At 57.3% G+C, this 26,273-nt stretch overlaps 7 protein-coding genes across 7 annotated transcripts; 1 reads left to right on the top strand and 6 right to left on the bottom strand.

Annotated features, from left to right (window-relative positions):
- Positions 1-2,801: 2,801 nt before the first annotated feature.
- B0H18DRAFT_877763 (uncharacterized protein) lies at positions 2,802-4,071 on the bottom strand (the record flags this gene model as incomplete). Its single annotated transcript, XM_048040580.1, has 4 exons — positions 2,802-3,128; positions 3,177-3,304; positions 3,359-3,659; positions 3,880-4,071. 4 exons carry the CDS (start codon positions 4,069-4,071, stop codon positions 2,802-2,804), a joined length of 948 nt encoding a protein of 315 aa, XP_047892529.1.
- A 1,812-nt stretch (positions 4,072-5,883) lies between these two features.
- On the bottom strand, positions 5,884-8,726 carry B0H18DRAFT_955404 (uncharacterized protein; the record flags this gene model as incomplete). The annotated part of the gene is made up of 11 exons (XM_048042357.1): positions 5,884-5,981; positions 6,040-6,401; positions 6,456-6,535; positions 6,592-6,750; positions 6,804-7,040; positions 7,104-7,475; positions 7,536-7,742; positions 7,797-7,960; positions 8,017-8,121; positions 8,198-8,440; positions 8,501-8,726. The coding sequence occupies 11 exons, from the start codon at positions 8,724-8,726 to the stop codon at positions 5,884-5,886; spliced, it is 2,253 nt and encodes a 750-aa protein (XP_047892530.1).
- A 3,576-nt stretch (positions 8,727-12,302) lies between these two features.
- Positions 12,303-13,972, bottom strand: B0H18DRAFT_848227 (uncharacterized protein; the record flags this gene model as incomplete). The annotated part of the gene is made up of 8 exons (XM_048039576.1): positions 12,303-12,434; positions 12,489-12,662; positions 12,716-12,923; positions 12,982-13,055; positions 13,112-13,442; positions 13,494-13,674; positions 13,730-13,840; positions 13,906-13,972. Coding segments are annotated over 8 exons (1,278 nt in total), but the record flags the coding sequence as incomplete, so codon positions are not given.
- A 3,959-nt stretch (positions 13,973-17,931) lies between these two features.
- On the bottom strand, positions 17,932-18,575 carry B0H18DRAFT_835523 (kinase-like domain-containing protein; the record flags this gene model as incomplete). The annotated part of the gene is made up of 2 exons (XM_048039439.1): positions 17,932-18,227; positions 18,278-18,575. Coding segments are annotated over 2 exons (594 nt in total), but the record flags the coding sequence as incomplete, so codon positions are not given.
- Positions 18,576-21,016: 2,441 nt separating this feature from the next.
- Positions 21,017-21,563, bottom strand: B0H18DRAFT_1175149 (uncharacterized protein). Its single transcript, XM_048035925.1, has 2 exons — positions 21,177-21,563; positions 21,017-21,118 (listed from the first exon to the last, which is right to left on the bottom strand). The coding sequence occupies exons 1-2, from the start codon at positions 21,441-21,443 to the stop codon at positions 21,092-21,094; spliced, it is 294 nt and encodes a 97-aa protein (XP_047892533.1). The 5' UTR covers positions 21,444-21,563; the 3' UTR covers positions 21,017-21,091.
- A 1,053-nt stretch (positions 21,564-22,616) lies between these two features.
- On the top strand, positions 22,617-24,337 carry B0H18DRAFT_1119834 (uncharacterized protein; the record flags this gene model as incomplete). The annotated part of the gene is made up of 4 exons (XM_048033999.1): positions 22,617-22,648; positions 22,702-22,839; positions 23,018-23,111; positions 24,035-24,337. 4 exons carry the CDS (start codon positions 22,617-22,619, stop codon positions 24,335-24,337), a joined length of 567 nt encoding a protein of 188 aa, XP_047892534.1.
- Positions 24,338-25,307: 970 nt separating this feature from the next.
- On the bottom strand, positions 25,308-25,664 carry B0H18DRAFT_842825 (uncharacterized protein; the record flags this gene model as incomplete). Its single annotated transcript, XM_048039516.1, has 1 exon — positions 25,308-25,664. A coding segment is annotated over one exon (357 nt), but the record flags the coding sequence as incomplete, so codon positions are not given.
- Between the last annotated feature and the right edge of the window lie 609 nt (positions 25,665-26,273).

Below are 26,273 nucleotides of genomic sequence, written 5' to 3' on the forward strand. Positions count from 1 at the left end.
CGGCGAGGAAAACAGGCGGCGCAAGAGGGCAGGACGAGAGGGCATCTGTGTGGATGTACACATGGGCATTTGCAGACTGGTGGCAAGTAGGCACCGCGGGCCCATTGCTCGTTCAATGTATGAACTTCCTGGAGCGATGTGACTAGCAAGGAAAGGTGTTAATAGATATATATCGCTCACCTTCGGTTTTCATCTCTCTGCTTTTCTTTCGTTCATCACTCCCCTCGTCCTACCCGCCCCTCATCCTATGACCTTCATCTGTGCTCATTGACGTTGCGCTCTGGGTTGTACTCGAGCTTCTCGTGTTCCGGGCTGTGGATTGGTACGATGGCGGTAAGTTGAGTGTGGTTGAGCGGTGTGCAGTGTGGTTGCGCGCGAGTGAAGTTCTAAGCGCCTGCTCTCTCCGACGCGGGCGATTGTCGCAGACGCTCGCATACATAAATGAGCGAGCCCATGAAACGGTCGGATGAGTAGACGGACAGATGAGCAGACGAAAGAACGGCGGATGAACGGGCGGATGAATGAACGGGCGGATGAATGACCGGGCGGACGAACGGACGGGAGTTCAATATAGCTTTCCCGGTATTCCGATGCATGAGTAGTCCAAGTGTTTGACGGTTGTAGTACTTAATGATCTTGTAGTGTACAACGCAATCATTATTCGTAAGGCTACCATATTGTCTGATACGAGTATTTACTACTCCAGTTGTTCAATAGAAACTTACTGGCCTTGTCAAGTACAGTATCCGAGCTCCAGTCTTGAGGTACTTGTGCAGGTAAATCAACGGATGTAGGCTTTGGGAACTTAGGAATCAGTTGACAAGACTGACGAATAGTTCTCAACGGCACGATCTCCCCCGCTGAAGTCCCGTCCGCTCTCAGCGGCATCTTCTGCACGTCGTACATCATGTGTATTGGGTCCGCTGAGGCAGGGAGCTTGGCGAACCACTCGACGTAGGCCAATGGACCTTCATTGGCCCATTCCTCAGGTGCCTCCATCTCAGCCATCGTCCCATGCTGGCGAATCTTCGAAGGGAGGCGGAAAATCACCTTCACCCTCCCTATCCTAGTACCTAGAGTTTTCGCAGCATGTAAGCATGAAACGTAAGCATGATCTGATATTGTGAACTCACCTTGGAGTCCTGTTGCCTCCGCTTCATCGCCCTGTAACACCACCACAGTGTCAAATCGCGCTGCGTCGGTACCGCAAGCCGGTTTGGCTTTGACAGCGTCGCGTTCGGGCTGAGCGTCGGTAAGTGGAATTGTAGTGAACTTGAAGGTATGGTAGACGTCTAGACGTGAGAAGGGTAGGTACGAGCTTGCCTTGTCCAGCTCCGTAGGAGTAAGTCGACGGCCGAGTTTGAGTGAGTACACGTATTGATTGAGCGCTTTGGTGAATCCGCGAGCACGATGTCTGTCCACGATGGACAGAATTGGTTGCTGGACGACGGACGGATGCTTGGGCATCATGAGCCCAGTTCTGGGACGGTGAGGGTGGGGTTCTGGAGGGACGCGAGAGTCGTCGGTGTTGCAGGAGTCCTCTCGAAGCCTCTGGCGAAGCGTCTCGAACATCGCGATTTTTTCCTGGCGATCCAACCACTTGACCATTTGCGGTCGTGCGTCGCGATGATTGGATGCTCGCCACGCTTTTTTTGCGCAGTCGATGTGCAAGCGTTCGAACATCTCGGTATTATAGTTGTCAGTAGTTCCTAGATTACGAATAGAGTCGATGTAATGGTGTAGGGAATGGAATTTGGGGATGTCGAGGTGCTCACGGATGCCGAGGGTCTTCAAGATGGATTTGTGCTTGTGGTAGGTCTTCAACGCGTTGTCCATGTACGACAGGGTCGTCTCGTCGTGCGTCGGATACTGCGCTAAGTAGATGAAATCGAGGAGCGCGCGGAAGGTGTGGATGACAGCGCTAGGGACCCGACCTACGAGACACCCCAGAAGAATGCGGGCCATGTCTTTGCGCTCGCTGCCGGACACCTGCGAGAGCGAGGAAATCCCGTTCTTGAAATGTCGAGTTCCGTACGCGGGCGGAAGACATCGGATACGGGCGTCGAGCTCCTTCTCGTCCATAAGTCGCCGCACCATTCGACGATGTGCTTGAAGACGCCCTGGTAGAGCTGGTGGAGGACGTCGGGGGTGATGCACATATGGATGTCGGTATAGGGTAGGTCTTTCCAGAAGGGCTCGAGGACGTAGCCAGAGACGTTAAACTCTTTGCACGCGTTGAAGAACGGTGCCGAGCCCTTCGTTCCTTTCGCCTTCGCCTTGCGTAACACGTCAAGCGTCCATATCTGGCGACGTGGAGTTCTCGGTGCGTCTTCCCCAAGACCGGACTCGGGACACTGACAAATGCTGCACGTACCGTACTTGGCGCAAGTCACCAAGCATTGCTCGGGATAGTCTGCTACGTACGACGCGAGAACGGGGTGAACGCGGCGAACCTTTCCATCGCCCCCGGTAACGTCAATCCCTGTTTTCCCAGCCTCGATCAGAGGCTTAAGAATCATCTTGACAGATGAGTGGAACAGCTGCTGGACCAGAGCGCGATGCTTGCGATCGGTGAGCCCAGTTGCGTCCACCTTGTCTACAGACAAGTAACCTATCAGCACGCATGCGTGTTCCGAGGGCTTACGTCGCAGAGCCTTCGGGATGTTGCCTAGGGTCATATACACCGGGTAAGCCGATTTGTTGCCTGAGAACTGTGTGAGCTGAGTCTTATCCGTCGAGATGATGACCGGGGCCAACGCTGCGCCAGTAGGTAGGAGACTCTGCGCCCAAGGCAACGTTAGTCATAGTCTTTGAGTAATCAATACAATACTCACCTGTACGGCGTGCCACCACTTCCCGGTCCACATCTCTGAATAGATGCGGTTCTTCTTCGTCTCGTCCGAGAACATCCAGCTCGGTCGATAGACGATGTGGTCGGCATGAGCCGGATTGCCCAGCAAAGCCTTGATGGCTTCAATAATGCAGCGAAATTGCAGAAGGTGGCGTTCGCCAGGTCGATCCTTGAACGAAAGCCAACGTTCCTTCCACCGCGCACGCTCCGGTAGGGAGTCAACCTTTTGCAAGAGTGCTCTTGTGTTATGATACGAGAGCCCTAGCTTCTCCTTGACCTGTATATTTTGTCAGACTCTTCAAGTTGAGCCCACAAACGCACACACCTTAGGTATTTTGAGAAACCTATCCACCGCACCTTGACTGATACCCTCTTTGATACACCAGGAGGCGATTTCCCAGTCCGTTTCGGATTCGAACGGCTCCCATAATGGTCTAGGAGACTCGTCTTCGTCTAAGGTAAGCAAATCAGTATTTATACGGCAGCTCAATCTCTTTCTGTACTCACCTGTGTCTCTTTGCGTCTGGTTCTCTTTCCTCTTTGCGAGATGACGGCGCCAAGCTTCTTGAACGGTCTCTCTCTCTCCAGTTACCCTCCCTGCCTTCTCGTCTACAACCTCAACTCGAGTGTCGTCCTCGTCATCCAACGCAATGGCTGTGCGTCGCGCTGGTGCTGACGAGGACTCTGCTGTTCTTGCAGCGCGACTCGGCCCGGCGGTAGGCACGAAGATGAGGTCTTGCGCTTCGTCCTCGTCCTCGTATTCGCCCTCTTCCTCGTCCTCTTCCTCGTCCTCGTCCCGATCTTCTCGCTCGAACGCTGTGTGGGAGCGAACAAATGACGGTCCGGCGGTCTCGTCCGTTCGTGCGCCGTCCTGAGCTATACCACTAGACGTGCTTGCTGCAGGAGTAGGTGAGCGCGTATGCCTCTCAAAAGGTCAGCGACACTTCTATAAGGCAAAGTTAGGTATGTACTCACCTACAATCAGCACGCGCCTTCCCTTTTGCACCGCGTTTCTTCTTTGCATCCACCACCGCTTCATCCTCGCTGCTAGAGTCCTCAGAATCCACGAAGATTTCCCTCAGCTTTCCTTTCTTGTACCAGCGGCATTGGCGGCTGGTTGACTGGTGAGCCATTAGGCCTTGCGTGGTGTCAAAGTAGCCATAACACGCCTCGCAGGTCTGTGCGAACAGATTCGCCAAACCGCGCGATCTCTTCGGCATGTTCTACTCTTCCTAGTAAGCTTCTACGTGCAAGGTGAATCCGCCTCCAAAAACCAGAATTCCGCGGATAAATACACTCACCTATTTGCGCAGAACGCTGAGGCTCTGGCCTGGTGATGACGGTGAGTTTTTGCGTTCAGAACGGTGCCGTAATTCGCAAGCACCCTGCGGCGTTTAAACGCCAGGGTGCCTTTCTTACGTCTTGCGCCAGGGCCAGGTGTGCTTGCCTTCAAGCACGATTTGGCTACCCAAGTCTTGTCTTACATCTGTACCGACCAGTGCCTCTGTCTCACCGGATAATTCGTATTCAAGAGTTTACCTTCTGGTTCGTCACGCCCTTACATCGCTCACCTTTTGTTTACACATTGATACAGACGCTTGGTAGAGACCATACGCGATCTCTTATTCGCCACCGCACTTCTGCCAAAGGCCCTACCTGAGTTCTGCTCTTGGAGGTTGTAGTAAAGGTGAGTGCATTGAACGGTTTGAAGATTGTGTTACCTACGACTAGCAATGATTTTTGTGAGTACCTATGTTGCGTCTTGTCAGGTCTGAGGTGCCCTTCAAATTCCTTATTCGGATGAGTGCGGTGTCACCGCACTCATCCGAATAAGGAAACTATCGGCCCAATTGCCAGCCTGAACACGGCGAAGTGTTTAATGGCGGTATACGGGATGCGGGCAGCGATGTGCAGTAAACGTTGTGCGGAGTGCCGTCGACTCTGTAAGGTATGAGTTTTGATTGGGCTATAGGGGGGGCTTTCACACCGCCGTCGAACTTTGAACTTCTTGAGTGAAGAAGGACGATTAGGCCGCCTTGTGCTGTCCCAATCACGCGAGTCCTGATTGTTGCAGGCCGGATTCGATAGATCGTCATTGGACGATAAGTTGTGAGTGCCGCTGTTTCCCTCCATGTGCCCGCATTCTACAGCAGCCGGGGGCCCCTAGGCCTTGGTGGCTGGCTTCCAGTGGCGCCGGTGGCGGTCACTTGGCCCTCAAGAATCTTATGCGATGAGTGATTCTTTCTTTTCGATATACCTCAGGCTCAGGCACCAAACCATATCCCCCTCCTCATGTCCACCATACGTTACGTTCACGGGCGCGGTCCTCACATCGTCGCCGACCCCGGTTCAGACGACGGACACGTCATTGACCCTTACCATTACAGGGTACCCGCTAAGGATCTCCCTGCCATTCCGAGCCAGGGAATCTGGGAGGGAGAACTAGAAGGTAAGCAGGTATCGCGTCACATCGCTCACCGAAACTCTCTTACTCAATGCATTACTCAACGCATCTCTGCAGCGCTCTCTCTCTCTCCATCGTCCTCAGCAAGCATCAGGAAAAATCTAGGTGCCTTGGCAAGGCTTTTTAAGGCAATTGTGCCTTGGTGAGTGCAATGAGACATACATGTGCACAAAGACAGGTCCTTCCCTTGATATCCACATAAAAAGTAGCCTAAGGCACGCCCGGCACTTGTCAAGGGCCCAATGATGTCCTTGGTTGTGGCCTATTCAAGCTCTTTAAGTGTGCCAAGGCAAGCTGCTAACTGACCCTTATTGCACTTTGTATGTTATCATTCAAGCTTATCATGCCATTTGTTGGTGCACTTATAGGTTGTATTCACTTCGTTACAGCACAGATAGATAGGTACAGGGTATCGGACAATATACGTATACAACGGCGAAAGGAGGCAGTTTCCACGAGTCGTCGTACAAACACTAGAGATCAACTGTGAATGATTGATGTTAGAAAACATGTCTTGGTTACGCTTACAGAGTTAAGTCGCTCACCTTTGGAAGACTCCCCGTTATGCTCAGGCGTGCGCACCGTGCTCGCCCTGGCCGCTTCCACTAGCTACTGGAGACTCAGGCTCAGTTGTTGCCTGCATCACAGTGACAGCCGGTGGGTCGCCTGAAACAGAAAAAATCATATTAGTTCTACTAGCGTTTGTAACGCCCTAATAGCTCACCTGTCTTTCTTGAAGAAGACGCCTCATTTTGCTGGGCTGAGCTGCCAGCATGATCTCCACCTTCATCCTTTAGCTGGTCTTGTTCTGCGTCTGAGCTATCGGACACCGTGTTAGTGCCACTGACGGCAAGGTCGTCGAAAGGGATGAGGTTCTGTGGGGCGTCATCGTCATCCTCTCCAGTGCCACCTATCACGTTCTCGTCCTCTTTGATCTTGGAGCTGCAACGTGTGGTTAGTATTGCCTTTGGAACTTGAAGAGTTGTTACTTGCCTGACTCTACTCCAGATCCTGTCCTTAATGCTGCGGTAGCCGTCAGCGTTCAACGTTGAGATCTCGTTGAGCAGTCTCATGTGGTCGTCCCACCTATAAATCAACAGTGTTATCAGTGACGCCAATGCGTTGATTCTATATACTTACTTCGGCGCGTAAATCTTGTTGGAGAACTGTTGGTCAAGAGCGTTGTTGGCCTCCAAATTGTCCTTGAGGGCAGCCTCCAACTGTTTGCGAAAACGTATGAGTGACTCAGAACGCTCAAAGGTCAATAGGCACTTACCGTGTTACAGACTAAGGCAATGAGATTATCAGGGACTTGGCTGAACTTCCCTCGAGGCGCTCTGAGCTCCGAGTGTCCAGCCCCAGCGAACCAGAACGTGTAGATGAGTTTGGATACTGCTGGATGTTGGAACGGCTTCCTCAGGTTCAAGACCGATCTCTGATATCAACTTCAAGCATCAGCTGCTAACGTCGATCATTCAAAAAGCGCACCTTCTCGTCGAGGACATTCTTGTTGTCGACCCACACCAGCTCTACAACAGGGAAGATGAAATTGGGTACGTTAACGCTTCCACCGTCCTTCAGAGCCTGGCGACGACTAGTGCACAGCCACACGGCAAGGGCTTGCTTGCGTTTGGCCTTCAAGCCAGCCAAGCCATACGCCTCGTCCACGACCTGCTTCGCCTTCTTCTTGAGGTCGTTTCTCATCTGTGACGCTCCCTGCCACACCTGTACAAGACGTGGTGGTTAGAGTTCACAATTATAACGATATAATGTAGACAATTGACTCACGACGTCGGAGAGCTTCTTCCTGAGGTCATCGGCATCCTCAGCTTCCCCCAGCTCTTTGAACGCTGCCCTGAGCTCCGAAGGGCAGCGTCCAGCACGATCACGATGCTGGCGAACGTCTTGCATGATCTTCTCGAGGATCTCGTGCTTGTCGATCAGTAGGCTGTGGCTGCTGCTGGTGTACTTCACCCAGGCCATCTCCAGGGCGATGTGGAGCTTGAGGTACGCAGTCCCTAGGTTTCTGATTGGGGTAACAGCGTCAGGCAGGGCCATGACGAGGGAGCGGTTGCGGTTGCGCTTCCCCTTCTCCTTGCTCAATGAAATGACACGCCCTACTTTGCCCTTCTTGCTCGCACTGCTCTGCTTGTCTACCAACTGGCGTACCCATCATAATGGTCATGGCATGTTCAAGTAAGCATTGACAGAGGGACTTACCACGACGTCGTCATCACTATCGATATCAACCTCACGCTCATCCTCTTTCGATTCACTACCGCCATCTTCGCCTCCATATTCCGACCCTGACGATGCTGACAGTGGTTCGTACCACGAGGGCTTTGGCTTGTCCGCCTTGGAGGACCTGGACCCTCGCTGCACAGGCTCCTTCCCTCGCTGCACAGGCTCCTTCCCCTTGCCAACAGTCTAGGAACCCCCTTGTGAGGTATGTGGTCAGGACGTGCCGTATGAAACGCTTACCTTGCCGCCACGAGTCTTTATGATAGTCACTGACTCCATGACTTGACGTCCAGGTTTCGTACGCCCCTGGGAAGACTTATCGCCTGCTGAACTCTTCGTACTCGTCGCCTTGCCCTTGTCCTTGCTAGGGGAGGCTGGCGTCTTCTTCTTCGACAGAGGGGCTCCTGCATATGTACAAGCGTATGCAGCGATACAGTCCAGGTGTTAAGGTTGCACTCACGGAGACTCCTTGCAAGCTCACGCTCCCCCTCCTCTAGTTTGTCCTCCTCATTCTCCTCAACGTTATCCTCGACCTGCGTGCCCTTGTAAGCCGGCCTAGGCTTGGCTTGCAATCCATGACAGGTGGTAAGCGTTCAATGTTGGACGTTCTGCGATGTGAAGGGCACACGTACGCTGCTTACGTCGACTTTTCTCCTTGCCTGCATCCTCATCCTCTTCCTCCTGTGCATCGTCAGATCCACGTTGTTCTTCAACCTCCATGCCTCCCTGCACACTGTCACCATCGCCGTCACCACTATCCGCTGTGATAGCGTCTATGTCTTGTGCTTTCTTGGACTTCTTGCTTTGGCGTTGCTGAAGCAATCCCTCATCTTCATCCTCAGACGCTTCTTCCATGACCATTTCTGCGCTCCGTTTGCGTCTGCCTGTAGTACGTGTGCTAAGATTTGAGCTTATTCCTTGTATATATTGAATAAAATACGTACCTGACCTTAGCGCTGCAGCCTGTTGTTGCTCAATGCGACGCTTCTTGGAAGTTAGTTTCTCCAGTTGTTTCTTCTCCGCTGAAGACAATGTGAGCTCATCATCATCCTCGTCCATTGTCACCTTATTGCCCTTCACCCCCTTGGGCTGTGGTTTTCTTCCGGCCTTGGCGGTCTTGGGCCGCACAGTATTGGCATCCTTGGAGCGGGTCTGGTGAGCAGAAGACATGGCGAACGTAGAGAACAAGGGCAGGAAGAGATAATACCAACAACTCTCCAAGGCTTGTGGGAACGGAAGGCGGAAGGCGGAAGGCGGTACGGCTGTTCTCACATGCTGTTCGCCGTCTAGTTCAAGAAGCTGCTGGTCAGCGCTAGTTCGCCGGTAGGCAGCTTCCTTAATAGGAGAGCGATACCAGTACAGAAACACAATATATATATTTTCTGCTACAGTACAGCTCATGAGCTACACATGGCGCGAAGGATGCAGAACCAGGACATGAGCAAGGGTGCATGACCACCACTGGGAAAAGTGCAGAACTGGGGCAGACACTCAGCCCATGAATACGAGGAGTGCAAGACTGAGGCATGTGTTCTGCGCTGCATGTTGCCTGATGACCCTGGAGGTAATCGAACACCATCATACGAACCACACGACGGCGATAGGGACCATATTGTGGTACGTCTGTAAGTCGGTCGCGTTGAACTCACCACGCTCTGGTGGCACCGTAGAGATAGTGGTGCAGGCCAGTGCAGATATCGCCGTGCAGATATATCTCTGGAGTAGCAAGACGGATCAGTGGATGTGCGAAGAGCGCATTTCACCGCCCAACTCACCAGGTAGGGAGGGTTATCGTCGTACCGCGGTTAGTCAACAAGGAATTGCCTGATTATTGGCGGTGCCTTTGCCATTTCTCGAACTGTACTCTTGATACGGCGCGTATCAGAAGCTGTGGGCTTCGTGAGCAAACAAATCAGAAAAGAGACAATACCCCAGTACCTTCCGCACAAAGTGTTCCGCGAAGCGTTAGGTCTCGGCACATACGTATGGCTGAAGAGGTCCAGCTTGGCGTCGTCCGGCTCATAACGATAGCGCATGCGCCCTCCGTCCGCCCTCGCGTCCATGCCAATGCTTCACCCGCAGACGGAAGTGTCCGCTCGTTTTCGTCTGCTCGCTTTCATCCGCACCCGTCCCGTCTGCACGTGCTGTCTGCATGCGCTCCCACCCTCTCTTGTCCTCCACTTGCCCGCCTGCTGTTCATCGGCCGTGTCTGCGTACTGGGCATTCGCCCAGTGCGCTCGCGGTCGATGTGCGTGTTGTGCTGGTCCACGTGTTGTTCCGTTCGTGCCCACTTGCCCGCCCGGTTTCCCCGGTTTCCTGCCCATCCATCGGCGAGCTCTCCCGCTCGTCTGCCTGCCCATCTGCCCCCTCTCCCGCCCGCCCGTCTTCCCGCGTGCCCGCCCGTCTTCGCGCTTTCCTGCCTATTCACCGGTGAGCCCTCCCACTCGTCCGCTGAGCCCTCTCATCGGGACGCGACTTCCAGAAATGCCAAGGTGTCCGCGAACACCGGCAGAGAGGGAAGAGCCGTGGTCTCGTGAGCCCGCACAGTGCCGAGAGCATAGGGCGTCGGCGAGGGGCGTAAGTCGCGATACCGTGGAGTGGGTGGTGCCAAGACAGAGGCATTCCGGCGTGGAAATGGAGAGCAAGACGAGCATACGGCAGACGTGTCGGCCATCGCTTTGGAGAGGGACGAGCTTCGCGAGACAGACCCAGATAGTGAAACAGAACTGGGAAGTGTGAAGAGGCCTCCGTCGTGTGCACGAGAACGATAAGGAGAAGGTCGAGACGGCGCAGAGTAGCGTGGGACGGACGAAAGACCGGTCGGCGTCGTGCTTTGGGGCGTCCACGCGAGGCGGGCGGAGGGACGGAAGGCAGGTTAGATGGCCGGAGGATGTGCGCCTCCGAGAATAGCACGGGCTCGGGAAGCAGCGCGGGGAGGGCGTCATCGAGCGGCGAAGACGGGGCGACCACAGAAAAGCACAGGGACCCACAGGGAGAGCAAAGAGAGAGACTCACCGACAGCGGCCCTTCTCCTACTCGTCCATACGATCAAGAAGAGGGTGAAGAGGATGCTGACTGCGCAGACGACGATGTTGGCGACGTTGCCGATGGAACCGTCGGCGCCGACGCGGAGGATACCGCACTGTGGGTTGACACCGACGGGGGCCTCTGGCGCGTTGGCGGACACGTTGGCGAGGAGCGACACGTGGGTGTGTACGATCTGTATGAAAACGATGTCAAGGGCGGGTGCCGGCGCGGAGGGAGACACGGACCTGGCGGTAGAAGAGATTGCACCAGGGATAGGAGGGGACGGTATGGCAGAGAGAACTGGGACATGGTGCTGCGCTGACTGTGGACGACAGACAGGGTATCGCTGTGCGCGCAGACGGCGGGGACGAGGCGGTCGTGGACGAGGGCGTGACCTATGCGTCTGCTCGGTCGCGGCTCGGTCGCCTGCCCGCCCGTTCGCTTGAGCGTGCGTTCGTCGGCTGTGTCTGCGGGCTGGGCAGTTGCCCAGCGCGCTCGTGGTCGCCGTGCGTCGTGCCCGCGGTCCACCCGTCGTGTCCGGTGCCTATCTGCCCGCGCTCTCGTCCATCCACCCACCCGCGGGCGCGGTGCGGCGCAGGCATGCAACAGTCGTCCGCAATCAACGTGTGTGGTCAGCGGTCGCCTGTCTGCTCTCCCACCAGGCCTCCACGCCCCCTGCCCGATCTCCGGCCTGCGTGTGCGTGTTGTCGTCCGTCTGCGCGCCCGCTGGCTCGTCCTCTCGCTCGTCTGCTCATCCGCCTGCCAGCCCGTCTCCCCGCTCTCCTGCTCACCTATCAGCGAGCTCTCGCTCGTGCGCCCGCCCGTCCGTCCGTGCGCCCGCTCACCCGCCTGCTCGTCCACCCGCCGCTTGTTCGTCGGCCGTGCCTACACGCAGGGCATTGGCCTTGCGTGCTCGCGGTCGTCGTGCGCGTCGCGCTGGCGCGTTGCTGCGTATGACGCATCTGCCCTCACCTCTTGTGCCTGGTGTCTGGTACCTCCTGCAATCCTTCGCACCTGCTCGTCCCCGCGATAGACGAGCGGCCCTCCTTGTGATCTCCTGCGCGCACCGATGCAGCCTGGACGTTCGTCTGCTGGTCTTGCTGGGCCTTGTCTGCGCTCGTCGGACTTGCAGACACGCTGCACGCGCTGCGCGTCGGTGGTCCGCGGCGTTGGCGGGGCCTTGACAGGCGCGTCGACACGTCGAGCTCGCCGTCGCTCAGAGGGCGGGCGCGTGGTTGCTCGCCAGAGTCGATCCTCCCTTGTTGCTGGGCGGAGGGCGAAGAAAGAGGGAGGAGGTGTGGCAATCCTGTGATCGACTCGTTTGGGCGCTGGCGGAGTTGCCTCTTTTGGCAGTTGCGGGCGCTGCGAGTACCCGCAGACTGTAGGGGTCGGTACGTGGGTTCAGGGAAACGCAAAGCACTAGATAGAGGTAGGTAGCTAAGAGAAGTACTTGTAAGGTAGCTAAGAGAAGTACTCGTTAGAACCCCATCCGTTGCGATCACCCTCCCATTTTGCCATTTCACGATCCGTATGTAGAACTATGGACGCCCTACGTCCTACGTAGTGCAGGTTGTAGTGTGTTATTCTGCAAGAGGGAAAAACGATGAAATCACCACCACTAAAAGGAAAAACCAGACCAGGCTCATAGAGACACAGCTCTCCACCTTCAAAGTCACCGACAGCCAAAACAAGACATATTGTATCGTCCTTGCTGTCCCTGTGAGCGTTGGTGACGACGTTGAGGTTTATGACCAGGCCCAAGAAAGGGTGCACGGCAGAAGTGTTGTTGTCGGGAAGGGTAGAAGCCGTAGCTTCTAGGTGATGGTATTCGTTAGGCAACATGGCTCGAACCTATTGCTAGCTTACTTAGAGGATGGAGGACCGTGACGAAGGGCAAGCTCGTACCTTGGCATCCACAAACGCGAAAACTTCGTCAAGTAAACACTTGATGTTGTTGTATATCCCTTGGTTCTCAACCATGTCCTTAGATGGGTACGGGAGCATCTGCCAGTGATTAGTGCGTTGCCCACCGGAGCGTTTCATCATGCGCGGAGGTACGTCTTGCGGCGCTGTATGACCCTGTAGATATTAGGTTAAATGTCTAGTAAGCAGAAATCAAGTATAGTGCTCACCTGAGTACAGTGCCTGTTGTACCAAGAAAAGTGCAGTGTTTGGAAAGTTACGTCCGCTGGGTCTGTGGAGGTAGTACGATGGATCAAGGGATCACTTTCGAAACTGGCGCTAAGGCGGGAGGCCAAGCTTTCCCTCATGTCCTGAGACATGGAGGTGCAAATGCCAGCTATGAGGTCCCCGTTCTCACCTCTGAGCATGAGCACGTCCCTGAAAAGTAGTTAGACAGACGTATTCAACCGCTGGAAGAGTGAATAATATTACGTACTCAACCTCGTGCAAAGGGACCCTTACAAATGTGTTTGCTGAGGTCCTACGACCGTGTTGATACATCTTACTGAGCTAAATATAACAAGGTAAGGGTTAGTACAACGATTAGGAGCAATATGAAAACTTACCTGATGCTCAAGCAAGCTGAGGTTAGCAGGGCTTATTGCAGCCGAAGCGCCGTTACGAGCTTGCTCAGTCCAAACGTCATTTTCAGCCCTATCTCTAGGGGCGGGGAAACGACAGTTGTCCAGTAGGTCCAGGGCGTAGGGAACGGACAGGTTAACGACGCGTACAGAGCCAGGAGAAAGAGGCTCAGGTAACGGTGTTTCAGGCAACGGGGTCAGAGGAGATTCCTCTCTCTGAGAGAGAGGCGGACTAGCTGCCGGAATACATACGTAACCCAGCAGGGGGCACAACGTTTGCCAGACTTCGTGATTCCTGGGCGCTAGGGCGAAAGAGCTTCACTTTTGTTTAGAAAGAGTATAAGCTAAATGACAAGAAGTTACGTACTTGTAGGTGAGGCCTTCGAAGAAATGGTCAGAGGCGGCCACGTTGCTGCAGGGGGTTTCTGGCGATATGCCCATTTCCTGCAGGGCTGAGAGCTGGAAGAGCTGGCCAAAGCTCAAGGGATGGCACCGTGCTAGGGTTTCCACTACGGGTAGGATCTTCTTGACGTCTTTACTGGCGGCCCCTGAAAGTAAGCTTAGCCTTAGCTTTCAATATCTCTCATCTAAAAGGACGCTTACCTTGAGGCCAACGCAACAAGTTCCCAACATCTGTGGATAGCGTGGTATCGTTGCTGCCCAGCTGGGATCTTGCCCTCTGCAGCACCACCAGCAGCAAAACATATATGGTCCCTACGTAGGACGTAAGTCGTTAGCACGTTTCAAGATTCGAAACAGGCCGGCAGCAGGACGCCTACCTCCAGCCGCCACTCGAGCGTACTTGCTGCCTATTTTGTACCAGTCTTGGAACGTACGTAGCTGGGGAGAAGCCTCGTCCTTTCCCTCCACGTGTTGGCGCCAGAGGCTCGTCAGGTTGGTCTTACCCGACGAGTCGGCGTAGACCATACTTGCACAAAATCATTATCAGCTTTAGTTAAAGGTTTTAGAGCAACACCCACGTACCTCTGACACTTGTACACCAGGCGCATAAGCGAAATCACCACATCAAAGCCTGAGGCCGATAGCTTGTTAGAATCGTAGACGCACTTCAGGGCGTAGGCAGAGACGCTGTCAGGGGACAGCTGATCATTTTGGGAGGGCAGACTCAGAGCAGAGCCCTCAGTATATCGCTGCAGGTAGCGAGCGCACGCTGTGAGCCTAGGGTCTGTCAAGTTTGTCGCCAGCTTAGCGGTGAACCTGAAGGCCTCAGCGTTGGAAACAGGGGCGGGAAGGGCACTGGCTTCCCAGCGAGAGGGCACAAACTGGATGCCGTTACGAGGACACCGCCATAACATCGGTTCGCCAGGAGCCGCCCCAGTACCAGGACGAGCGGGAGGGTACGGTTCTGCCCGCTTGGCTCGTCGCCCCCGAGCGCTGCGAATGGGTCCTGCACAGCTACTGGAGCCGTCTTCCTCTACACGGAAAGAAATTGACGTAAGTAAAGCCTGCCCTTGGCCGCGTCGGACGCGTCGGACGCACCGTCATCCTCAAGGGCTCCCTCAGAGGCCTTGGCGCCCGCGCTCTCTCGCGGAGCCGACATACTCTCCGGCGGAGCAGATGTACCCTGCCCAGCGTCGAGCCACAGCTCGTTATCTGCAAAGGAAGCGGGGTCAGAGGATGGTACCCACCTAATTTAAGAGGTTTACCACAAGTTACGGAGGGGCCCAGTTCCCTCAGGCGTGCCAGCAAGGCCGCCAAGGGCGGGCTAAGGTCCGCTGTCCTTGATAGCAAAAGCTCCAGCTCGCTGCTCTCCTCCGGGGCCAAAAGTACGTTTCCTGAATATTCTCCCATTATCGCGCGAACGGGTGAGACCAGAGCGAGGGAGGAAATGGCTGTCAGACGGGGGAGAGCTCAGGCGAACCTCCCTAAAAGGCGACGCGCGGGATCCCGCGTGATTACCTAATCTGCGAAACCTGCCCTGGTTTTTCGAACGTGGGCTCCCCAGGGCCCGCCGGCAGAAGCTTCCTGGCGTTCAGAAATATAGGTATACAGATATGCTACTCTAGTTTGTATAGTGACGATCCCACCAGGGTGGTGGAACGTGCCCCTTTGCCTGCGGGTCGCCGGCACGCTCGCCCTCTCCCTCTCCTGCTCTCTACACGCTCAGGCGCGAAGTCGGCCTGTGGTGCTGGATCCAATGCTGGCCGCCATACACCTATTGTGAGGCGACCAGCCACGCCCCGTCAACAGTTGAGTTGAGCTGGCCTTTCGACATCTAACAATACGTCCTGGCGCGGCGCATGTACCCGTCGATAATGTGGCTGACGATTTTGGGAGGAGGGTCGGTCAGCACCAGACAAGGGAGGAGAGGAGGCGGAAGAGCTGGCGTGGTAACGTATGGCGTACGTAGAACGCACCATTGTGCGCAACGTACGCTGCCGCGGGCGTTAGACTCTGCGCGCCGGACACTTCCCCCGTCCCACTAGCGACGGCGCCCTGTATCTCACATCAATGACAGCGACCTCAGCCCGACGGACACGAGACGCACCTGCCCGTACCTCGACACCAACACACTCTTTCCCCATCTCCGCGCTCCAACAGCCGGCCACGCTGACTTGGCCACGATGTGCTCGTTCCTGACGAGGGTGACGCTGCGTCATTCGGGAGTGCTTACGACGGGCGCGACGCTGCGAGAGTCTGCTCTGCGTCTGCAGTGGAAATCTACCAGTGCCTTAGACTTTAACCCAACGCCTCGCAAACAGTCGCAGCGACGCCATAGGAATGAGACGCACCTACTCAACACGCGCATGGAGATCCTCACACCAGTCCGCCATCTCGGGAAGCGAAGGAGGCGGGGCGGCGGGGCCATGTGGCGAGACCGGGCGAATAAAGCAGCATCTAGTATGGGCGAGCTTGAAAAGGTCACGCTGTTAGTGCTACCGCCCTCACACGGTGAGACACGGAACATACTACCGTCTAGCACCTTCCTCCTGTTGTCATCTGTGATCATCAGCTGGTGCGCTGGCTCAAAGCCTGTGTAGGTGTCGAGTCAGGTGAGCACGAAGGGCTCCGGTTATATGCCCTGATGACGTGCCGGTCGTAGGGTAGCGTCAAGGGGTCGTCCTGTAGTCGTGCGCGCGCCGAGCCGCTCCTTCGTCACTCTCGTTGGCACGTTCTCCACAGACAGGGTCGGGTTGGGGGAGGGAGAGGACGAGGACGAAGGGGTGGGCAGGGTTGGAAGGCGAGAGGCCGGGTCGCCGGCGTCTGGGGAGAGTGGGTGGATGGGTTGAGACCTATTGCCAGCGACAGTCACCCGTTTACTGTCGTCTAGGCCTATGAACTAAGAACCGCCTGGCCAAAGTAACTAGACTTACCTACGCTGATTTTGCACAAGCTTAGGCATAGCGCCGCAGATTTGGCTGCGGGGTCCGCTGCAGCGCTGGTTTTCCGACGTGGATGTGGGTCTTGAACGCGACTCAATGGCACGATTGACCGCGCTGCGAGAGTGTGCGGTGAGCTACGCAGGCAGGAAAATTGGGCAGTGACTTACCCGGCGGTCTTGCCCTCGTCCCCGCTCACAGATACTGTACGGGCCATTTGCGTTAGTATTCTCCTAGCGCGACGACGCTACAAGCTGAGAATGCCGATTTCTTGTCCAGTACGGCAGGCGCAGAGTAGGAGTGTGCCAAGTGCCCGTACGCACGCGGCTCAACCCCGGTCGACTTCCCAATCGGCAATGGCAACCGCCCGGGGGATGCGAGCTTGAGCAGGATCGACGTGGAGTGCTTGCACTCACAGGCAATGGCGAAGGCACCAGATGAACGGGGAGGTGCAGGTACCAGGCAGAGTACTTCGCGCCGCGACAAAATATGCGTGGGGAGTAAGCCCCACGGCCAGAGGCTCGGAATGGAGAGAGGAAGAGGGCGCGTATCAGGCTCTGGAGTCGCTCGCCGTGGTGGGCGTCAGGCTGCAGTCGACAAAGAAATCAGAACCGGTCGTGTCGGGGGAGTTTTGTGACGAGAAGGGCACTCCAGATGTAGGAGAGGCCGTTGATGGTGGTCGTCTCGCCAGACATGGACTCCAGCTCGCCTAGGCCGAGGGTGGGAGACTCCGCTCTGAGAGCAGACGTAGTTCTCGCCCCCGATCGTTGGGTAGGTGTAGGTCGACTTGGCGTCCACATCCGCGCAGCCGGTGATGGGAGTCTCGATGTCCATCGCCTGCGCCGACATGAGGGAGGACGTCTTGTCGGGGACGACAGCGGAGAGGTACGGCGAGTACATCCCGTACGCTTCCATCTGCGCCTCCAGAGCGGTGTGCATCGACGACGAGCGCGCGGAGATCATCATGACGCTGTCGTCGTAGTACGTCGGCCGACCGTTGTTCATGTCGACGTTCAAGCGCAGGGCAGGACGCCTGTTCGCGGGCTGGTTCCACCCGGCGCTTTCCGGACCCGGCGTCCTCGGGAGCGACGGTATTGACGGCGACGAAGAGACGACGGAGTACGTCGAGGGGTTGCTCGGCGTGTTGAGCGCGTCGAAGAGCTTGCTCTGGGCGAAGAGCGGCGACACCGGGGATGGCGACATCGAGCGGCTGTACGAATCGTGGCGCGCGCGAAGAGACTCGTCCGCCCAGGACGATCGGGTCTCGGATTGCGTCGCGAATACCATCTCGGAGTCGGAGTCGTTCCAGGACGACACGAGCGCCTCGTCGTGCGGCCTCTGCTGTGGCTCGGGCTCGATCGCCTCCTCCTCCTCTTCCTCGGACTCGCTCTCGGACTCTGCCCGGATACCCGCCTCCCAAGGACACCGCGCCATGCTATCCTCGAACAAGACGTCGGGAGAGTAGAAGTTCTCGACGCCCTTGATCGCACTGCGCATCTCGCGCAGCGTGATACGCCTGCGCCAGTCGACCTCGAGCGTTCGCACCAGGAGCATGTTGACCTCCTCTGAAATCGGGAGCACGGTGGGGAGGAAGTGAAGGGGGTCGCGGAGGTAAGCCTGGAACGTGCAGTCGTCGGCTGCGGCCGACTTCCACGGATTCCGACCGGTGATGAGGTTGAGCAGAATGATACCGAGCGACCAGATGTCGTTGAAGAGAGGAGAGTACGTCCTCGTAGGTGCGAAGACGCCGCCCTGACATTCTGGAGGCTGTTCAGTATCAACACCAGGAAGCGCGATGCACCGTACACACCTGGGCTCATGTGGTAAACACTACCGGTGCGGAACTCGGTACTAACCGTCTCCGTCGTGGCAAGTCCGAAGTCTGTGATGGCGAGGCGCATGCCACCATCAAAACAGAGCACGTTCTCCGGCTTCAAGTCGCGGTGATAAATATGCAGGGAATGGCAGTACTCGACTGCGTCAAGCAGCTGCAGGAATACTTCCTTAATGAGCTCGTTATTGCCCAGATGACGACGATGGTGAAGGATTTGCGAGAACAGGTCGCCGTCCTCGCAATAGTCCATAACAATATAGGTGTACTCTGGGTCTCGATGACCATCTGCTGAGCCGAGATGAGGTGGAACATCGTGTTAGTGTTGCACGTCCATCCGCATCTCGTAGAGCATTGCCAGGAGTACATGGGAGGGTGTCTTCGTGCAAGCTGAGCGAGTCGAATATGCGGTACGAGTACGAGTTCGTTGACGTCAACATGAGGTCGAGGTCGAGGTCGAGCGGTCTTGCTGCCCGTAGTCGACGCAAGAGCGACCTTTGCCGCGCCCGAGTTGCATGTAGAGTGACTGCGCTCGCGTTGTCGGGCTCTGTGCACCGCACTTGGTTGAACAACAGAAGCATGAGGCGACGAGAATAGAGTGTCCGTTCAGGACATATGAACACACCTTGGTCTGCTAATCTCCTCTCCGCTTGCCCATTTCTCCGCTCGCTCGCCCTCGCGCCCGCCCGTTCCGACCATCCACTCGTCCTCTCCTTCGCCCTCATTCACACCTTCGCCCTCATTCATTCCTTCGCCCTCGCCTACACCCTCGCCCGTGCTCTACTCGCCGGCTATGTTTGCACACAGGGCATTCGCCCTGTGTACTCGTCGTCGCTGTGTGAGTCGCTTTACCGTACCCCGCCTTGTGCATCACTGCTAACTCGAGTCGTCCTCTCGCGCCATTCTCCGCTTACCCACTGCCGTCCTTGATTGCCCTTGCCTGTCCTTACACGCGAACGGTCCGCTCGTTGATCGTGTTTGCATCTGTGCTCGCTGTTACCAGTGCGCCTGCACCTGCACTCTTCTCGGCTGCTCTTCGCTCGCGCACCCGCCGTCGGTTCGCCGGCTACGCTCATCGTCAGTCAGCTAGCGGGCCTCGGAACCTGTCTGATCCTCTGCAGAGAGGCCAGCGCGCCGCCCATGCTTGTCGATCTCCTTGCCATCCAGCGTCTTGGTCACGTAGGGGAACCTTGGGTAGTTCGGAGCCGTATCCGCGAAGGTCTCTATTACACAGAGGCGCATGGCTAGATCAGAAACGGTCCGTACAATATCAAGGTTGGAATGACGCACTTCGATCGATGATTCGAGACCTGACCGGAAGGTAACTTGTCAAAGCCTGTAATCCATCGAAAGAGAGAAGTACTCACACTATGCTTTACATACGATTGGGTGTGCCATCTGGACGCGATACCCTGGCAGAAGAGGTGATGTGCGCCTCCTGCGACGTTCGCCTACTTTTTCCCGCGAGCAATCAACCGCGCCTTCAAGCCGTCGGCGAGGCCCGGTCCCGCGTAGTACTCAATATGAAACACGGGCAGCTCCGAAATCTTCTTCGTCCTGGTGAACGTCGGGATGTCCAAGACGACCCCAATGCCGGAATATCCGAAGCCGGACGGTGCGTCCCGCCGCCGCGCATCACTCGCCTCGACGAGCCGCCAGATGTACTGCCTGTTCTGCGCGCCGTCCTGCCGACCGACGATCAGTCCCGTGGGGTCGCCACGTTCGCCTGGCGCACCTTCGCACCTTCACCCGCGCTGGCCCGCGGTGAGAGGCTCGGCACCTTGAACTCCGCCTACCTGCCTACCGCAGTGCCCGCCTTCGGTACGGCGGGGGCGGACATGGCTTTGGGCAGGCGTGTCGTCCTCTCGCGCGCGCAGCGCAGTGCCTCCCTTTGTCCGTCATCGCCGCGGGTCGAGACTGCTTGTCGCGCGTCCCGCTTGCGCGGCGGTCGTGATCCGGGGTCGTCTAGACGCGGGCGCGAGAGGACGGGCGCGGGTGGCGGGTCAGGGAGGATGCAAGCGACGAGGAGGTGGGAGGGTTGAGGGTTGAGAGAGGGTTGAGGGTTGAGAGAGGGTTGAGGGTTGAGGGGGGCTGTCGAAGACGTCGGACGAGGTAGATTTGAGCTGGGCGTAGACGAGGATGTCTTCTTGCCTGGAAGCCGCGTTTGCGAGCGTATGAGTACTAGTTGGCAAGGAGGGGAGCTGGACCAGTGCTTACCACTGCCGCTGAGGCTGATGCGTACCCCGTGGTCACTGCGCCCGGTGGGAGATGTGAAAGGCTCGAGATAGAATAGAGGGCGTGGTCGAAAGCGCACGGGCGAGATGGCACGCGGGCGAGACGGAGGGCAGACAGCAGGGTTACGGAATGAAGAGCGCGAGCGAGACGGAGTGCGAGAGGGAAGGCGGGCGGGACTGCGAGAGGGAAGGCGGGCGGGACTGCGAGATGCCGGGCGTGCGAGACGGCGGAGGTGTGCAATGAGGATAGCGTGACAGCGCGCAAGCGAGACGGCGGGCGAGATGAACAGCGGCTGACCAAAACAGCAGGCGAAGGCTGGGCGAGTAGGTGGGAGAGTGGGGGGGACGAATGAGCAAGCAGGTAACTGACCGAGCGGGTGACCAAGTTGAACAAGCGGGCGAGTAGGTGGGCGAGGGAGCACATGCACAGGCGAGACAGCGCAGGCGAGACAGCCAAGACGACGATACGAGAGGAGTGAGCGTATGAAATGGGCTGGAAGCAACCAGCCTGCGAACAACCAGAAACCGGCTTTCGGCGAGAGCTCTCCGGGTCGTCCCTTCAGCCGCGCCAGCTGTGAGTCCTCGACTCAGAGTCAGACAAGTCCGCATTAGTCACAGTATGTACAATGTTAAGCAAGGCTCACGGGTTCTCCTTCCGCTCCCACTTCAGATTCTCCTGCCACGCCTGCTCGTTCAGGAAGGCATGTATCTGCGCCATCGTCTCGACGTGCTCCTTCGGGGTCTCCCACCCCTTCGGTACCACGGTACCAGGGCACCAGTGCGTTATAACACTGCTGCGGTGAGGCATGTTCCCAGCGCGAGGACTCGTCGCGCCGAATAATCGACGTCGAGCAGTCTGTCGGAAGCGCTATCCTCCGGTGCGTTGCGGAGGTTTGCGACAGGGTGGGCATCTAATTGAGCGGGTTAAGGGCGGCGGCGGTTTCGTGGCTGATCGGACATTGTGCGGGCGCAGAGGACGAGGAGGCAGCGGCGCAAGCGGATGGCCGGGCAGGTCGGCGAGCGAGTGGGCAGATGAGTGAGCAGACAATGTAGGCTCGTTCAAGTTTATATCTGCCTGACGCGTCGTCCGTTATGCATGGAGGAGTCGCGATACTTCGCAGCCGGCTTGACATGACGGCGGACCTTCAGCGCTTCAGCGTCGAGTGGTGTTGCTGGGGCAAGGGAGATGGAATGGCCGATGTGAGGTCCCGGACCGGGACGTGGACGTGTTCGAGAGCGGAAACGGCAGCCGGTGGTCGCGTCCAGACAACCTGAGCGCGCGCGGGGTCCTGCGTTAGCCTCCGGCGACGCTGTGGTGCATCGGTGCAGCTCGCCGGCGCCCCGTCTCTTGAGGACGAGGCCGTCTGCGTGTCCTGGAGATCCACGGCAGGCAGTTGATGGCAAGACGGTGTGATCGATGGAGGAGAGGAAGCAGAGGGCGGCGGACACGATGGAAGGGCCTTAGAGTAGACCAAAAGGAGACTCTCGTATCCTCCTCCTCCTCCGTACAACTCTCGTAAGACTTGGAGGCTGGAGCAACGAGAACAGCGGTTGTGGCTGCAATCGGCATTCGCCGAGTTGAGCGCTTCGCACTGCCCTCGCACACCTGTCTATAGCCTCTCACCTTCACGCCTCCCCGCCTGTCTTGCTTCTATTCCCGATTCACCTGTCTGCTTTGTCGCTCCGATGTCAGCTTTCTTGCGTGTCCGCTCAATCGTCCTCCTGACCGCCTGCGCATATAATGTCCAACTGCCTGCTGCCGTCTGCCAGCCGATTTCGAGTCGCCGGACATCAAGATGCTCGCGTCGGTCGAGACGACTGCGTGAACCACAAGGAACGCAGTGGGAAGACGACGAGAGGAGAACGCAATCGGAAAGGAGTGTGTGAAATGTGCAGTTTGAGTGGACAGAACCAGCATGAACGCTTGAAATTCGAAGGTACGCCCCGCTACTCGCACCTCACTCGCCATCGCGGCCGCCCTTGCCAGTGCCCGCGTCAGCAGGCGATTGATGAAATAGGAATCCGTCATGTAGGCAACATCGTCCCCGGACAAGCAGGTCCACCTTGAGCAGCTCCGCGCGGACATGCGCCGCCTCAAGGCTGAGCGCGGACTCAAGTCACTCGACTGTGTCGTCATCTTCTGGACCTCAAACATGAAGCGCTATACAGCAACATCAAGCCCGGCGTGAACGACACCGCCGACGCGCTCTTCGCGGCCATCAAGGCGTCGCACTTTGAGGTGTCGCCTTCCATGCTCTTCGCCATCGCCTACATCCGCGAGGGCGAGCCCTTCGTGCTTCGTGAACGGTGCGCCCCAGAACACGTTCGTTTCGGGTGTCATCGAGCTCACGGAGCGCTATAAGGTGTCCATTGACGGCAGCGATCTCAAGTCGGGCCAGACAAAGCTTAAATCCATCTTAGCTGAGTTCCTTCGTCAAAACGGGCATCAAGCCGCTCTCCATTGCATCCTATAACCTCTCCGCAGAGCTTCGGGTGCTGCGGCTGCGGCTCGTCGCCTCGCCCAGGCCAAAGAAGAGGAGAAGCTGCAGAACTCGCTTCGCGCCACAGGAGATGCGGCGGTACGTTCAGTCATCGGTGCGCCGCTCGCGATGAACCTTGAGCAGCTGCAGCGCGCGCGAGGCCGCGCGGTGAAGACCGCGCTGGAGTACGTCGATGGCTGATGGCGAGCTCGCGGCACCTCAGTGCTTTTGCGCACACCCGGTATACCTGTACATACATGCTGTTTTGATGCTGTATAATAAAATGACGGTGAGAAGCCGCCCCTACGGAAGTCGCGTACTTATCTGTTGATATCGTTCACACGCGAGGCGTCACGATACTCGAGACATGCGAGGGTCAAGCCAGCCCAGGCGACATCGACGTGGAACCAAACATCAGGATAGTCCTTCACTGTATGCGCGTGAACGACCGACCATCCCAGCAAACGAGCGACACGTGCGGACATCGCCGATCTCGTCCAGACGGTCGATCGTGCCCGACGAGGTCGTCCCAACCGCGCCAACTACCACGCACCCTCCGAACGGCCCGCATGCAAGCGAGGCCGACTCAATCAGGAAGAACCGACGCTTCCCAGCGCGAAGTCTTCCTCAAGCACCGCGCGGAGCGTCTCGCCCGCAGGGCGTAGCTGTACTTCGGCTCGCTGTCCAAGACGCTGCACTGCAGCCCGAGGACGAGGCTCGCGCATGTGGCTCGTCACGCACAGGTCCAGGTCCTCGGTTCACCCGCCCCGACCTCGGAGGCGGCAACAGGACGGGCTTCCGGAGACGGGGGAGTGGGTCTTGGTCTGCATGCCAGACGCTAAGTATGTACCCGGAACGCATGGACTCGGAAGCCATGGCGAACCGAGTCCGCGAAACCCGCGCGAAATTCTGCAGCTTCCCGACTTAGCCATACTTAGACATGCTCAGCCTCAGCCACTGGAACATCAATGCCATCTACGCAGAGCGGTGTCGCCCCACGAAACGTCACGGTGTCTTCTTAGCCGGCGACGCTGCGCATCGCATCCCGCCGTGGGGTCCAGGACGTCACGAACCTGATCTGGAAGCTCGACCTTGCTTTGCAGGACGAGGCGAAGTACGACTCACTTCTTGACAGCTACAACACCGAGCGCAAGCCCATTGGCGCGCGCGTCGAGTGTGCCAGCCTGCGCAACCTGCGGAGCCACGGCCTCGTCATGAACGCCGCTCTGAGCCTCAAGCACAGACAACTTGCCCGAGCAGAACTGGGCCGCACTCAAGCCCTACTTCGACCCCATACTACGAAGGGCCTGGCCGGACCAAGGTAACCTTGACGTACGTACGTTGATTTTGGTGTTGTTTTTCGAGCGTCAACGATGTCGACGTTGCACCCTACGTACGTTGATGTTTGATGTTGAAACGTTGATGTATAAATTGAGTTACTTGACAGGTTGTCCGACAGGTCACCTGACAGGTCTGGGCGCCGTCTGTGCCATGTCGTCCTTCGCGTCTTCAGCTCTGCTCATCCGGCAGAGAGTGGTCGATGATGGTAGGTCTGACCTGGTCGCGACGCTGCCGTTCATGGACCCGGGCCTGACGTTTACTCATACGCGCAAGACATTCCGCCAGGAGCTGAACCCGGCGCAGCCTCGCCGCATACCACGCCAACATTGAGCACGCATTGCGAGAGCGTTCGCTGCAACCGCGGACACGCCGGGTTCCGGGACGTACTCCAACATCGACCGGGTACCGTTCCGTACGTCCAACCTCCTCCAACCCGCGCGCTTGCTCTGACGCCGTCCCGCCGGCAGTATGCTACCTGCCTCACTGGGCACCCGGGTAGAGCCTCCTGTGGCTCGCAACCTACTGGCGCGACCGTCTCTGGGAGATTGCGAACGGCACAGCAGACCTCGTCCGCGAGGATCGGGTGCCCAATGTTTCACCTTCCTCGATGGGGATGCTCGCTCACAGGACGCGAACGTCGGGCGCGCCGAGCACGTCATTCATAGGGAACCTTTACGGCAACCCGCGGGACGGCATGGACCTCGATGAGGCCCAATTCAAATTCATCGCCATGACCATGTCTGCAGGTACGCCCCCTCCTTTGAAGGGCACCGCCGGACAATTGCTATCTAGTCGAAAAAATTCCTTTCCGATGTATTCACCGCCGTTGTCTGCCCGCAGGCTCTTCAACTCGACATTGAACAATGTCTTCATCATTGCGCGGTACTCCTTAAACTTCGACAGCACCTCCGACTTCTGCCGCATCGGGTAAGTGACAGTTCGTCGTGCCTTGATGTCCGTGAATGACACGTAATACAGCTGACCTCCGATTGCTGCGGTCCGAGCCGGTCCCCACACGTCCGAGACAGTCAGATCGCCGATCTCTTTGACCTCGGTGAGTGATTTCTTCGGAAACGGCTCGACGTGCTGCTTTGCCTCCACGCAGGTCTTGCACTGCTCGTGCGTCGGTTCTGACTCGTCGATCTCTAGACCCGTCACCATCCCCTTGCGCTTCAGCGTCAAGACCGCGCGGGCGTCCATGTGGCCGAAGATCCGGTGCCACTTGTCCAACGTCTTCCACTGCTTCGGGCGCACTGGTGCCGCGAGGTGAGTCTTCTCCTCGCGTTCTGGGCTGATGACCATGCGATACAGGTAGCGCGAGATCCGGCTGCCGCGCAGAAAGGTGCGTCCTTTCTCATCCTTCGCATCCAACTGTCCACCACTGATCTCAATCCTGTGGCCAGCTGCCTCCAGTCGTCCGAGTGAGACAAGGTTGTGGGGGATCGCAGGTGCGTGGACAACGTCTTTGAGGGTGATCGACTTTTGCTGACCATCTACGTCCGCATGGACCTTGATCGTCCCTCGTCCAAGTACTGCAGTCGATCCAGAACCGTTCAGCGTCGCGCCCGGCGTGGTGCGGTAATCCGAGAAATACTCCCGACGACGCGCAACATGCACCGTCGTTCCCGTGTCCCCGAGCCAATCGTCGGCATCAAGAGCTGCGAGTGCGAGGTCGCCGTCCATGTGTGACGCGGTGTCCGTGGCTATGAACGCGTAGTCGCCACCTGCGTCTGACGTATCTGCCACCATTGCCTTCTCCTCGCTGCCCTTGCCTTTGTCCTCGCTGGACTTCTGCTCGGTGCGCTTCTTCTCCTTCTTTCTCCTCGCCGCTCCCTCGTGATCTGGGCAGTCTGCCTGGTATCCTGGCTTGTTGCACTTCCAGCAGTTGGGTAGGGGTTGCTTGCCCTTCCCTTTCGACTT

The sequence above is a fragment of the Fomitopsis serialis genome, assembly GCF_022376445.1.
Source record: "Fomitopsis serialis strain Sig1Antser10 chromosome Unknown B0H18scaffold_40, whole genome shotgun sequence".
Taxonomy (NCBI): domain Eukaryota; kingdom Fungi; phylum Basidiomycota; class Agaricomycetes; order Polyporales; family Fomitopsidaceae; genus Fomitopsis; species Fomitopsis serialis.

Bases quoted from the DNA above. Each gene is read 5' to 3' on its own strand.
- B0H18DRAFT_1175149 (XM_048035925.1), bottom strand. From the start codon at position 21,443: ATGCCCACCCTGTCGCAAACCTCCGCAACGCACCGGAGGATAGCGCTT. The intron at 21,119-21,176 runs GTGAGCCTTGCT...TCTGACTCTGAG, and splicing joins TGGGAGCGGAAGGAGAACCC to TCGAGGACTCACAGCTGGCG.